Source organism: Petromyzon marinus, chromosome 14 (assembly GCF_048934315.1).
Source record: "Petromyzon marinus isolate PM22_M1 ecotype Great Lakes invasive population chromosome 14, UKy_Petmar_22M1.pri1.0, whole genome shotgun sequence".
NCBI lineage: Eukaryota > Metazoa > Chordata > Hyperoartia > Petromyzontiformes > Petromyzontidae > Petromyzon > Petromyzon marinus.
Genome location: NC_133680.1, coordinates 12,196,996 through 12,211,990, shown reverse-complemented (window position 1 = coordinate 12,211,990; position 14,995 = coordinate 12,196,996). Strand labels below are relative to the sequence as shown.

The window sequence follows — 14,995 nt, the reverse complement described above, 5'->3', positions numbered from 1 at the left end:
TCTATCCCACCATAGGAATGTGGAATTTCCTTTCCTGTATATGGGTTCCCAACGGGGGACACCATGACACTATGCCCATTTGGGCCCTGGGAGGATCGTGTATATATAAAATATATACTCACATTAATTACTTTCACTTTCAGAATAGTGACCTATAGCATTAATCGTAATGTACCTTTTTTTCGTGAAAAATGAGCCAACTGTTAGGTGGTTGAGAATGAAAAATGTCTCATTCTAAAAAAGATTGCTAAAACATTATGACCTGTCCTACACAATGCATGTGTGGTTGTGCACGTGCATTGTATATGTGGGGAGCTGTAGTGTCGCGGTTAGCGGACTCCGCTATGAACCCGGCGATCCAAGTTCGATTGCCGATTACCAAAACCAGTGAAGAATATCTGAACCGGTCTTGGGCCTCCCTGAGGTCAACTCACCCTCAATGAGTACCTGGTGTGGTGTGTAATCATTAGCACTGGGATGAGAAAGGTGGTCGTGCGTGATGCTGGCCACCCACCCCCTTGTGTGCTGTGTTGGCTTTCATAGGTGCTCGTTGATAGCATTTGCTCCAAGCGTCTGTTAAGGCTACAGATTGAATCTTTGGTAGTGTAGCAGTTAGCGCACTGCGCGACGAACCCAAGTTGAATCCCCGCTCGCGGCCGTCATCGGTGACGAATATCTGAATTGGTACCTTAGGTCGACTCAGCCTTAAATGAGTCCCGAGTACAGTCTGTAAACATCAGCAGTGGAAACACAAATGTGGATGTACATGTGTAGTGTGGGTCTTAATAGGTGCTCACGAACAGCACTTACCCCAACAGGCTGCTAAAGGCTACTGTGGGGGATCTTTGTCTTTAACTCCGTGTTGTATATGCGGAGATTGGTGGCACAGTGGTTCACAACTTTGGTCCTGACAACTTCGGATTGATTCCCAGTCATGAATAAAACCATTGGCACATTTTGATTTAACGCTTTCGTGGCTGCAGTGATTCATATTCTTGGTTCTTTCGGTAAAGTCACGTTGAAGGGAAACAATAAAATATATATATAAAAAACAATAAAATTCTCACGACGTTTCGACTGCAACACATCATCAGGTGTGAAAACCAACGGCCGTTGTGTTGCAGTCGAAACGTCGTGATAATTTTATTGTTTTTTATATATATTTTATTATTTTATTGTTTCCCTTCAACGTGGTCCTCAACACAAGGGTGTAATGTGACCGCGTAACATGGATCGACAGAGTGCAGTTGCAGAGAAGTGAAGGAGACAGATGTCTGGTGGGACAAGAGGATATTTGGGACCTGGAAGGAGGTGGCCGAAGGAAGGAAATTGTGTGATTGCCAAGTGACTGGTGCAATGGTGGTGAGAGTGATGGACTCGCTGTTGAGGTGGTGAGGGGGGCCGTGTGGCCATGGGAGCGATTGTGAGAGACGAAATTAGCTGAGAGAGATCCACGGACACGGATAGTGACCGCAAGGTGGTTGAGGTTAATCGGTAATTTCACGAAAAAAGACCGGTAAGAAATAGGTTCGCGGTTTGCCGCAAGTGGAGCAACATCTGGAAATAAACATCAAATGTTTACCTCTCTGATTGAGAAATGGAGGTAGCTACCGCAGTGGTGTAGTGGTAAGAACATTGGAATTGCAATCCAGAGGTCCCTGGCTCAAATCGATCTCCCAGCGCAGCAGTGAAAAACGATGGGGCCAAGTTTCTTAAATTCCGCTTGTCTCTCTGCGCCCAGAAGTATAAATGGGTAACACTGCAGTTAGGTTGATCACACTACGTAACACAATTTTTGTTCCTGGTTAGTAAGTGTTATTTCGTAATTGCGTATGCCTAAAAAGTATAGAAAATGGATATTATTCCCCACAAACTTTGCTTTTGTGACCAGGACAGTAATATTTTGAAATTGACCTATTTTCAATGAGAAAACGGGCGAATTTGTGTCTTTTTGTTCATATAAAGTCAGAAAAAAACAACATATGAATCAAAATTACCATGTATTTATACTAAAGTAATACAAAAATAACTACACAAGATTTAGAAGTGAGTACTATTTCGAAATTTACGATTATACTGTAAATCACTTTCACGAATCAGCCCCCAAATATAGTCTCCCATCATGTTCTCGTTATACTGTCCTTGGTAGCCGCGTTCAAAGTCCAGTATGTCCTGGTGGAAGCGCTCACCTTAATCTTCCGAGTACGCTCCCATGTTATCCTTGAATTTATCAAGATGAGCATCAGGGATATGGACTTTGAGGGACATCCTACAGCCCATTGTGCCGTAGTTCTTCAACAGTCTCAACCATCTCCACATAGTTTTCGACCTTGTGATTGCCCAGGAAGCCACGAACCACTGCGAAAAAGCTGTTCCAAGCCGCTTTCTCCTTACAAGTGAGCTTCTTGGGGAATTCATTGCACTGCAGGATCTTCTTTGTCTGTGGTCTGACGAAGAGACCGGCTTTGACCTTTGCCTCAGACAGCTTAGGTAAGAAGTCATGAAGGTACTTGAAGGCTGCCAACTCCTTATCTACAGCTCTGACAAATTGTTTCATAAGGCCCAATTTGATGTGCAGTGGTGGCATCAGCACCTTCCGGGGGTCCTTCAGTGGCTCCCAATTGACGTTGTTCATCCCCACAGAGAACTCGGTCCGCTGTGGCCAGTCCCACCTGTGGTAGTGCGCCTTGGTATCCCTGCTGTCCCAAAGGCTAAGATAGCAGGGAAACTTGGTAAAACCGCCTTGAAGACCCATCAGGAATGCCACCATTATGAAGTCTCCGATGACCTCCCAGCCGTACTCATCATACTTCAAGGCGTCCAGCAAGGTCTTGATGCTGTTGTAATCATCATTGAGGTGCACCAAGTGAGCCAGGGGAAGAGACGGGTGCTTGTTACCATTATGGAGCAGCACAGCTTTGAGGCTCCTGGATGAGCTGTCAATGAAGAGGCACCACTCATTCTGATTACAGGCAATTCAGATTGCCTCGAACAGACTGGTCACATTGTGCCAGAAGCAGAGCCCATCTTTACGGGTGAAGAAGCTGCAAAAAGGTTGGTGACGCTTCCTCTGATCTGCGACTTGCACACTTTCATCCAACAAGTTCCACTGCTTGAGCCTAGATGTCAAAAGCTCGGCATTGCACTTGGTGAGACCAAGATCTCTGATCAAGTCGTTGAGGTCTTTTTGGTTGGGGTAGTATGGGTTTCTCTCCTCAGCTCCACCTCTGAAATTGTCATCTGGATCTACAATGTCTTCCTCGCTCTCTGATTTGCTGCTCTCTTCTAAAGATGGCTGCTCTCTCTCTGGAAGAGTGGGTACAGGGAGCTCATGGCAGTGTGGCACTGGGGCGATGGATGAAGGAAGGTCCGGATACGTAATAGCAGGTGCATTCTTGCCAGTCCGACGTTTGGAAGGGTCCACCATGCAGAAGTAGCAGTGGTTTGAGTGGTCAGTGGGTTCCTGCCAAATTCTTGGGATAGTGAACTTCATGGCTATCTTTTTTCCCTATGTATCATCCTACAAAAATACATTTATTTCATCCATGACTAATGTGTAAGAGATTCTCGCAACATTTTTTCACGTATGATATATTTTTTCAATAACATTGACAATTGTTAAACATTTTCAAATTTAAAACTTTTACAATTGTAAAAATGTGAACTAATTTTATAACGTGAAATTCCGAGCAACAATTGTCCATCTTACCTTCCAGAGTTTTTTTTTCATTGCTCGCAGGTAAAATGAGATGCACAGGGTTTGTCTTGATCCCCGACAGGTATGCCGAAATATGCCTTGTAGGCCTCACACATCTTAGCAGATGCTTCCACAGAGTGACTTTTTCGCTCTTGTCTTGATAAATTGGCCGCAGACATAGCAAAATGCATCTGCCGGATGCTTGTAGCCTCTTGATGCCATCTCAGAAAAATGCAGATACGTATCCACTTCGGCAGCTGAAACTAAACTGAACTGGTGGGCTTAAGACCCTTCTATTTATACTCCTATTTATATTACTGGATAGTTCTAGAATGTTCTAGAAGTTACTCCAAGTTTACTCAGCACTGAATCTATCTGCAATGTTTTGGAAAATAGGTAAATTTCAAAATATTACTGTCCTGGTCACAAAAGCAAAGTTTGTGGGGAATAATTGCCATTTTATGTACTTTTGAGGCATAAGCAATTAGAAAATATCACTTACTACCCAGGAACAAAACGTTTTTTTTGTTACACGGTGTCATCAAAGTCGCATGTGGTTGGGTAAAGTGTGGGTACGCCCACCTCTTCCCACTCACATTCCACTGGAATCGATTCCTCCGTTTAACCAATGATCTATTAACAATCCTAGTTTAGATGGCAGTAGATGGATCGTCAAAGCGGCTGTTGAAATCACCAGCATTAGTGAGTGGTAAGGAGGAGATATAAGCTATGGCTGAAGTAAGATAAAAAAAGTTACGTTTTCTTACTCTGGTGCACGGTACATGATAAACTACCCGAGCTTTTACCATTGCCGCCCGGGCATGCTGCTTCATTAATTGCGCCCCCTTTTTGCGAGATAACTTGGTTGTAGGGTGATTGTGTTGGTGAGCCTGCAATCGAGGCAACCCGCAATGCACAGGGCCAGAAGAACGATGGAAAATTGTAAATGGGCCGCTATGCACCAAACAATTTAAACGCATGTTTCTAAATGAGGAGGGGGAAATGCAGAGGACCCAGATAAAAAATCCACGCGATCATGGGGAGAGAGATATGCAACCTCCAAATATATAGCAGGCGTCAGGATTGGGATCGACCCACGACCTCCTGCATACCAGGCGAGGTAGTTAACATCTCGCTACCGTGGCAGTAGGAGGTGAGGGGTAGAGGTACTGAAATGAGCCAACATCTTGAGTGTTTATGGTGGAAGATTTAAAGTCAGGTGTTTTAGAGGTGGCAAAAATTCCATAGAGGTCATAACCAAGGTGGAGAGCGTGCAGACAGTGAGTAGAGCTCAGAGGGCATATGCCACCAAGTGTGAGCAAGACAGAGGATGTCGATGGCGCCCTCCTGCAGAAGTTCGCAGATTGTATAAGCAACTTTGATTTTTATTGAGCGGACGTTTCAGGAGGGTGGAGTGAACAGCAGGTGGCTGGTGCGTCAGCTGGAGAGAAGGCCTTGTGGTAACGAGGTTGTTGACAATGGCAGATATATTTTGACCTTGGGGCCTGTGGGGAGGCCAAGTGTGGTTGGCAATGTTAAAATATTTCAATAATTTCCTGCAGGTTTTTGTACACCGCATATAAAAAATGGTACGGCCAAGGTGAGATTGCATGAAGAAAATAATGAGATCAATATTGGAAAAAAGGAGTTAAAAAAGAAAGATATGATCTCATCGGGACAATTCGGTAGCGACTGCAGAAGATATTTGGCAAATATTAGCCTCGAGAAATAAATATATAAACAGTGATCGAAATTGAAATGTAGAATTCCCTGAATGAAACCTATTCATCTCGCAGCCCACGTCAAATGCAGTTGAGGTATTCTGCGGAGCGTCAGTCTAGCCCAACGTCATACACCAGACGATTTCGACCACTGGGTATAAACATAAGCGGAGAAATGAATAACCATCTCAGATTTCCTGATGACATCGTTATTGCAGGATAACGCAATAAATATTGATTAATAGTATGGAATTACTGGGTACTTCCCTTTGGTAATATGATTACATAAATCCACACCACTGAGCTTTGGTGGCACATGCCTATAATCTAGCACTTTGGAACACAGAGTTGCTGGATCGTTGCATTGTGTGCAGTCCCTTCCACTGGTCTGCGAGGTAGCCGGGAGGTGGCAGTAAAGCAAACGGATTTGAGATTAGTCTGTGTGGACCTTTCAGTGTTATCCCCTTAGTATGGCATGCATTTTCGCTGGATTCTCCTGATTCTTCACACATGGGAAATAACCCCTTTGACAAGGATGTGGCCAAGCACCCCAATGCAGGCCCTCCCTGCAAAATAACCTTGAGACTCAGTGAAGGTTTGGTTTTTTTTCCTGCAAAATACACTTTTTAAACAATTTCTGCAGGCGAGTGTATCTAAATACCACGACCCCTCCCTGAACAATTCCTCCAGGAATCGCGATTCTCGTGTTAAAATCTCCGTTCACTTCAATGGAATTCGTACAGGAATTATCCCCTGTGGAGTAGCGATCCAGTAATCTTGCAGGCTATGCCACTGAAGCGGGGTCTAGAAGCCACGGTGGCTCAGGCTCCGGACGAGGTGGACAGGGGCTTCCATTTAACTCTGGCTCCACCGGGGCCCCTGGCATCCTCATAATGCCACTGATTATGTCACGCAAAAAGCCATCTCAATAGAAACCCATTAATTTCAATGGATACCTCCAGGTATGATAATAATTTTATCTTGAAATGCCCACTGTATTCGCTAATAGTCAAAGAGAGAGAACAAATCAGAGGTGCGAGTAGGAACCACAGACAATTAAGGAAAGGCAGCCAGGCAGTGAGCCCGTGCCCCCCAAGGTCCGATGGAACAGGCGGAGTCCACATTTGCTGTACCGTCTTCTCTTGGCGAGCTGGAGTATAGCCCCTTGACGCCCACAGGAAGGAATTTTCAAATAATAATTGGCATGATCCACCAACCCTCGCCTCCACAGTACTAGATTACCAGCATGCACCACCAGTGGATTTACTTTTGACGAGAATGGGGATACATTGAGAGCCTAGGATTCGCCCAGAAGGGAATCCTTATTTCAATTCAATGGCATATCCATTGTCCTGGCCAGGCCGCTTGGACCTCCTTCTTCACCTGGACACCACGCTGGAATCGGTGTGGAGTTGGCTCAGTTGCATGCACTAGTCTTCAGCCATATGTATCAATAGCAAATGTGGTTGATCCCGATTGGCTGGAATCTACCCGAATACCAGCCGACCGGTATTGACCCCAAACACCTTTGAAATATTAATATTATTACTACCTAGGCTTCGGCCATACATTTCAATGGCGATTTCACTGGACTGGCCAAGGTCGAACAAGGCCGAGCTTCCAGCCTGAATGCCTATCAAGGCTCTGCTCGCCTATCTCCCCACCTGATTCCATGATCCTGATGATCCCACAATCACATTAGGGGCCATCCATTTAGTACGTACGCATGGATGGGGTGTTCACCCAAATGCGTACGCTTGCGTATGGGGGGTCTACTGACAATGTACGTACGCATAGGAAACGGGGGGGGGGGGGGGGTGGTGAAGCCTCGATAATAATTTGTTTACATTGGCCTTCAAATGAGTTAGATAGTCCGGCAGTGATTTTAACACAGACACACAACATAATCTGCCTTTATTAAAGTTGCACCAGTGTGTCTCTGACATTAACATAACCTCTGCGTGCAATGCCTGTGATTCTCCTTGGACACATGCTCTCTGTATCGGAATTCCATGCAATTATGAGTCATGCATTGGATCTTCTGTGGATTTAGGGAATTAAAATATTTTCGGTACACGGGGTGATCAAAGGTCACCCGGACCTGATGTAGAAAGCAATGCCGTAGCTGGATAAAACATTCCTACTTTTTTCTTCTTTGGTTCTTTCGGTAAAGTCATGTGACTTTACCGAAAGAACCAAAGAAGATGAATCCTTGCAGTCACGAAAGCTTTAAATCGAAATTCCTACTTTTATGTAGCGTTCCCTTGGAGATCACTGCACTTGAGCCATCATTCTTCCGAGGAATAACTTTTCATTTTCGAACCACTCAGTTAATCATCCACTTCCTTAAACAGCTATCTGGCACGTGCAGTGCACGTGTTACGCAATTGCCTGTGAATGGTGAGATCGCAGGTATATCTTCATTGTCACTAGAAAGTTCGCTTTTCTCGCAACTCAAGTGATTGTTTAACTGTGGAAATAGCTAGATGATCTCACACGCCAGTTAGAAATGCCAGGTTGATTTTTTATTTCCTACAATGAATTTGATTACTACTCTTAAAAGGTCAGCAATGTCAGACCATTACTTTTTTGTTGCGTCCACCTTCATATTTAAATCCGGTGAGAACACATTATTCACATATTTGGACTGCACCCAACATAATAAATTCCTGGTTTTTAAAAAAATAAAAATATCTATTGTTGGCAAATTATTACTTAACTTTTACTTTTCCGTTCGTACAAAAAAAGTTAATGTTATTAATTTATAAATCAAACATTTGTTTCGAGATCGGGTGGCGTAAACAAATTAAGGCACACGAATACATTTTAAAAGATTCCTTTCACAGCTGCCGGTGGCACTTCCGTTTGCAAATTATAACTCGATAAGATAACGTTTAATATTTTCCAAAAAGCCTCCAAAACCTGCCAGGGGGGGAGTGGGGCGGGTTGGGCAGGCAAGTAGTTTACCGAAAAGCCATTGTAATTTAATAACCTCACGTGAAACGCAGGTCTGCAACAAAGCAGCCTCTTTCATTGACTTGCTTCCGTGGCAATCTGTGTGCGTTAATAAAGGGCTGAGAGAGAGAGGGAACAAAAAAAAAAGCGGGCTAGTTTTTTTTTCCAGAATTTTTGCCATTCTCCCCAGCCCTGTTCCCACCACTGAGACTGCATTCAAATCTGATTTGGGCCGCCTCGTCTATCGGAGCGTACTTTATCTTTTTTTGCAAACCTCTCTGTTTCACCATTCAATCCCACATTCATCGGAAATAGCAGCATTGTAACAAAACCAAAAAAAGGGAACGGGAGAGGGAGGGGTCGTGTTAAAACAAAGTGTGCAGTGTTGTGGCACAGAGCGGGCACGGATGTGTGTGTGTGTGGGTAAGCTTTACGAGAAATAGACTTGATGTAGATTCGAGGTAGGCTGGCCACGGTTGGCGAGACCTCACCAGGTATAGAGGAGGTCGTGGGTTCCATCCCGACTGTATATTTGGAGTTTGAATGTCTCTCTCCCCGTGATAAGTGGATTTTTCTCCAGGTCCTCCGGTTTTTCCCGCTCATCATCACCTGAGTTTTGAAAGCATTTTTTAAATTAAAACACCTATTTATCATGCACTTGCATTCCTTTAAATATAGGACATAATATAGCACTGGTTATGCAATGGTAAGTGAATTACTAGAAGCAATGTTGTTCTCCACCAGAATGTTTTCTTCCTTTTGTAAGGTGTTTTATTTAGAGTTTTGTAAGGTGTTTTATTTAGAGTTTTGTAAGGTGTTTTGTTTAGAGTTTTGTAAGGTGTTTTATTTAGAGTTTTGTAAGGTGTTTTATTTAGAGTTTTGTAAGGTGTTTTGTTTAGAGTTTTGTAAGGTGTTTTGTTTAGAGTATTTGATAGGACTATTCCTTACAACGCTTTAAGTACACTTTGTTTTACTAAAAGCACAGCTAAGCTCAGTTTCTTACCATTTGGAACCGCATGTATAGCAGTGAGGTTGAGCGTTCAGGAACCGATTGAGATGTAGAGATGTGTGTATATTTCGTTTAAAGCTTTCGTGACTGCAAGGATTCATCTTCTTTGGTTCTTTCGGTAAAGTCACGTAGAATGAGAAAAAAATAATAAATTGATAAAATAAAATAACACAATAATATTCTCACGACGTTTCGGCCACAACAACTCCAGCGCTGTCCTCCAGACAGTCTCGTCCCTTCACCTGATGAAGGCCGCTTGTGTTGTGGCCGAAACGTCGTGAGAATATTATTGTGTCATTTTATTTTATCAATTTATTATTTTATTCTCATTCTACGTGACTTTACCGAAAGAACCAAAGAAGATGTGTGTATATTGTCACTGACAGTCGTATATCCCAGCGACTGAAACAAACAACGGTTATTGTTATGCATTTGCCTTTCATTCCCTCTGTTTTCTTGGAATGGCGTCAGTGTTTGTTACGGGAGCTCAAACCAGAGTTCCGCGACTGATGAAACCCTGCGCTCTCGGGGGTAACTTCCCGCGTGGTTCAATTCTGAGCGGGGTCGAGGAAGGGCGAGCGGACGACAAAAACCGGGACGCGTCGGATAGACCGCGTCGATCTGCGTGTGCAGGCTGCGTGGAGGAGGAGGAGGACGAGGACAGAGGCCCTCGTCACGACCAGGCGACGGTGGCAGCTCTCTCCGTTGCCTTCCCGCCGGCGGCGTTCTCCACGCGTGGTCTCTCGCGGCCCAGCACCCCGCCCTCCCCACTCCTGTGCAGGTACAACGGCAACAACCACAGCAACGACTGCCGTTTGACACGGTGCTTGTGCCAGGCTACGTGCACCTTGAGGTAGCACCCACCCCGCACACATGCATCCCGCCCGTGGCGATGATGAGAACCGAAGCAAGTGGCTTTCCATGGCCACAAACTTCATTTTCAGATTGTGGTGCGTGACGTGTGAGAGTCAGGGTGGAGCAGAGCCCTTCATTGTGCAGGTGGGTTTCCACTGGCTATTTGTAGAACTAAGGAAGAGTTGCTCGTAGAAGAAGAGCTGATGCAAGCAGCGATGCGAAGGAAACTGGTACTATTTGGACACGTATGTCGGGTGAACAACAGGAAAATTTAATATGTTTTGGAAAAATGGGAGGAACCGAAAATAGAGGAAGACTTAACAGAGAATGGCTTGACGACTGAAGGGATTGGTGGTTTAAAAGGGGTGTACTACTTGAGCATTAATGGCACAAGACAGAGAAAAGTGGAAACAAATAACGAAATGTGCAGTGGACACCTACGGGCTATCTCCCCATGGATTGTGATGTTGATGATGATGATGATTTTCCGAACTGAGCCAGAACCAAACCCTAGCCCTCACAGAACACCTGAATATGGCTCGTGGTGGCCGAGCAGGGCCAGGGGGGCGGGGTTAATCGTATTGGTCATTGCGTGTGACGTCAGTCGGCAACACACAACCTGGCGTCTGCTCAGCTGTGCCTGTCTGGCGAAGCGTGGCCCCCACTGGAGCTCGGTTGTGCAGTGGAGATTCGGCATTGGCCTTTGCTCCTTGTGGCAGGCAATGAGGGTGCTGCGGCGGAAAGATGTTAACCACCTCGCCTGTTGTACAGGTTGTGGGTTCGATGCTGAGTCTCATGCGTGTATATTTGGCGTTTGCATGTTCTCTCTCTCTCTCCGTGGTCGTGTGGATTTTTCCCCAGGTCCTCCGGTTTTTTTTCCCTCCACATTCAGAATATATAAGTGTTTTAGAGTATTTGGCTGCTATACATTTCCACGTGATGAGCCACTTTGTTGAGCTATCATTTGTGGCCAGGTCGCTTCTGAAAAGAGCTATGTATATATATCTCAGTGGGCCTTACCTGCTAAAATAAAAATAGTTTAATCCTTTAATTGAATGAGGTGGTACTCACTCATAACTTAGAGATCAGAGACGGGAATCCCACTTCCCATTGAGCCAATTTCTCCACAATAACCACTGTTGACCTCCTATAAAGTGGCATGCATTGTTTGGACCCGTGAGGCACGATGCGTTGAATTGGCCCCATGACCAGAATTTGACTTTCGAACTAATCATTTTGAGTCACGCGCTCTGCAAACAGAACCGCCGGCTGAATGGCATCGTAAGAGGCTTAACTGAATAATTGAAATGTAATGGCAGTGGCTTTATCATCACGTGATGAAGCCACTTTGAAATTAATGTAGCATTCCAGAAAGACCGGTCTAATGAGAGTGTAACACTGCTGCATTAAACATTCAAATCAAATCTTCAAATCATCAGTACACTTGGTATTCGCGGCATTTGTACAGCGCACGGCATTCACGAAGGTGGTACGTTGCACAGACGAGTATCGTCTGCGGTAATTTCACAATATGTGGGGAGGGGGAGGGGGCGGGGGGGTATGTTACTGTCTATCTCTTCACAACATCACGAAATGTCCACTGTGAAACAGACACTGCGTATTTTCTTGGTGAATACGAGCACTGCCCGCACATTTACTCGGGATACACATTCGGGGTGGAGGGTGGGTGGGGCCAGGGGCCAGGCGTGATGTCAGCACGATTGACGAACATGGCTCAACGCAGTGGGATGCGGGTGACCTGAGATCGCGCGGATGAGGGTCACCGCTGCACACGTGTACCTGCCCAAGCGGCAGCCAGGAAAACAAAAATGTGTTTGTTTATAATCCTAGTATAACTTCCGCAGTATCAACCAGGCGCGGCCACTGGTCTCGAACCACGAAGTTCTGCGACAGGCGAAAAACGCGCTTCCGCTCCGATGGGTCAATGCCCACATTGTCTCGGCATAGCAATTATATCAGTTCAGTCACCTTGCTCAATTAACCCTCCGTTGATGCTCGTCTCAACCTGGTGCTATCGGCTGCTCGTGCACGCGGCATTTCATGCTGCCGGTGGAAGGGCCCTCATGAGAGAGAGAGCGTTCTAGAGCCCCTCCAGACAGTAATGTTCTGCTCTTCCACACGGGCCAAACGTTTTAGAAGAGGTGGGAGTAGCCACATTTTTACCCAAATACACATGCAACCTGCTGTGTGGACAGAGGCGTGGTGATTTTTAGACGCTTGCACCGTTGCTTCAGCTGTCACGCCAAGGCATTAAACACTTCCAGTGTCTAGAATGTATTTTTTTGTTTCAGGCATTCAAAGGTATGTCACGTGACCCCCCCCCCCTTCCAGGATATCAAAGTGCATTTTGTTATCATGGGAAGTTGTTGCTGCATAGGAAATCAGACTGATCACTGGCAATAGCGACTGATAATTACTACTGTAATAACCCAGAAATGTGTGTAACGCGCGTGACGTCACTCCACATGCCGCACCACGCGGAAGAAGGTCGAGCGGAAAGATTTGTCTTCGCAAAGTCGCTTCGAATATGACGTTTCTTTACAGAAAGTGACGCAGCACAGTGCTACATCCGTACGTGACGTCACTGCAAAAGAGGCCCCGCCCCCCTCATGAATAATCATGAGCGGGTGGATTTTTTTAAACTCCCCCAGGTCAAGCAGAGAAAAAAAATGCAAATTTTCTTTTAAATTTGACGTTTCTTTACTGAAATATTATTAAATAAATGATTATACGCAGCAAAAAAAGTGCTTTTGCTGTCTTTATGTATTTCTTCAGGACTTGAAACAAAAGGTAAGTCTAATTTTTGCTTTTAAATTATAATATATATTTCTCCGTGATTTCCCAGATATTGTATCGAATTGATTTCAACCCCAGCGAGTGAAAGCATAAGAAAATAAAGTATCAGAGCAGTGATTTTTTTTACTAATTGAAGGTCATTTAAATACAGTGCTGCAGTGACATGAAGTGAGGTGTTGTATGACGTAGTTTTGTGCAAGAATCACTGCCATTAATACAGTGCTACAGTGAAATGCAGTGAAGTGTTTGATAATATCGTGTGCCGAGAAATCTTCCAAAGTCCTTAATTTCATTTTTAAAGTTATGAAAAATGCATTTACGTGCAACAATTCCTAAGAAGATTTACAGTCGCACAAGAACACATAAATATACATCTTTAATATTACACCTTCCGTCCTAGGACAGGCAATAGGCTAGTTATGAATAAAGGAACGGGTCCGACATTCATATCCGCCACTCAGAGGCTTCCTCAAAGTAAAATAGTGAAAATAATAATGAAATAATGTGGACAAGTATCTTGCATTGCAATTCAGTGAGCCTTGCTGGGGAATCAAATTTTATCCATAGAGAAGTAGCCACGTGGCCAGAGTGCTCCACTCACAGTGGAAAGGTTGTAAGTTTAAATTCCGCTTGGGGATCAACACAGCCCGCGATCCCTCTGGGGCTGCTGGTGTGAAGACACACTGGCCCCTTGCCATAGACACGTGGAATTGCAATCACTGACATTCAGAACCTGTAAAGGAATTAGGCATTGCTGCATGTTCAAATGAGACACTTTGAAATGTTACACAGTAAAAAAAAATACAATAGTTAAATGTGTCGTTGTGTAGAATGTTAATAACCAAATAAATAGCGTCGAAATAAAGGAAGCCATTGGCCTGCACTGCCGTCTGGGAGTGCCCCCTATCAGCATTGGTTCGATGGAAGCGAATTATTGGCTGGTTTTGACATTCAGTGTAAAATCAGCAGTCAGGCTTGCTTGAGCCAATGCTAATTGATTGCCCGATGTTTTATAAAATGACCTACTCATCCAAATTACTACCTTCCTACGTACACAACCTATGCACACACCCTACCGACACAACCTACCGACACAACCTACCGACACAACCTACCTTCGCTGAGTTGCTTGGACACTAGGAATATGCCACAAGTCACAGTGCGAAAATCTACGAAGTAAAATTCGAGCTTAGTCTTTATTTTCAACAGTTTGCATTTTTCATTGCCTCAGTAATTCCCCGGATCCCTTTGTGTTCCTGGCCAGTCGTTGCAAACGCATGTATGTGCGTATTTCAGTTCGCACCGGTACATGGACAACCGTGCAGCTGCACCACCTGCACCACCGAGTGTGCAGGCGGTGCAGCTGCACGAATGCCCACGGGACAAGGTGGCCCAGGTGCCGGGCTGCGAAGAGTGGGTGAGAAATTGTACGGGGGCGTGGGGGAGCATTTCATTCCTTGCACCGGGGTTCGTGCCAACCACGCTCTGCTGCTGTTCGGGGCTGTGCAGCGAGCAAAAATGACTCACGTGTTTACAGGGAGGGCAAGGAGTCTGCATATTATGCCCCGCGACATTGAAGGTGCAAAGCAGTGGCTGTGCAGCCTTCTGTAATAATTATTAGAGCCCCTGACCCTGACGACGATTCATGCAGTTACGATTCCACGATTCAAGCCCACGTGCGCAAATCTGCACACTTTTCCTGCCAGTCATTTCTTATTGTTGCATAGACGTGTCCTTCACAGACAGGCACACAAATACAAAGATCCCCCATTTCGCCTTTAACAGACTGTTGGGGCAAGTGCTGTTAGCGAGCACCTATGAAGGCTGGAATGGTACACGAGGGGGTGGGTGGCCAGCACCACGCCCGATCACCTTTGTCTACCAGTCAGGGGTCGGCAACCTATGGCTCGCGAGCCAGATGTGGCTCTTTTGATGACTGCA

General features: G+C 45.1%; 1 protein-coding gene across 3 annotated transcripts in view; it reads left to right on the top strand.

Annotated features, from left to right (window-relative positions):
- LOC116942267 (dynein axonemal heavy chain 3-like) overlaps positions 1-14,995 on the top strand; it is an 859,832-nt gene that overhangs the window by 204,916 nt on the left and 639,921 nt on the right. For all 3 annotated transcript variants that reach the window (XM_032953964.2, XM_032953963.2, XM_032953966.2), the window contains one exon: positions 10,016-10,163. In XM_032953964.2, the coding sequence (XP_032809855.2) occupies positions 10,016-10,163 (148 nt within the window). The remainder of the gene's footprint in view (positions 1-10,015; positions 10,164-14,995) is intronic.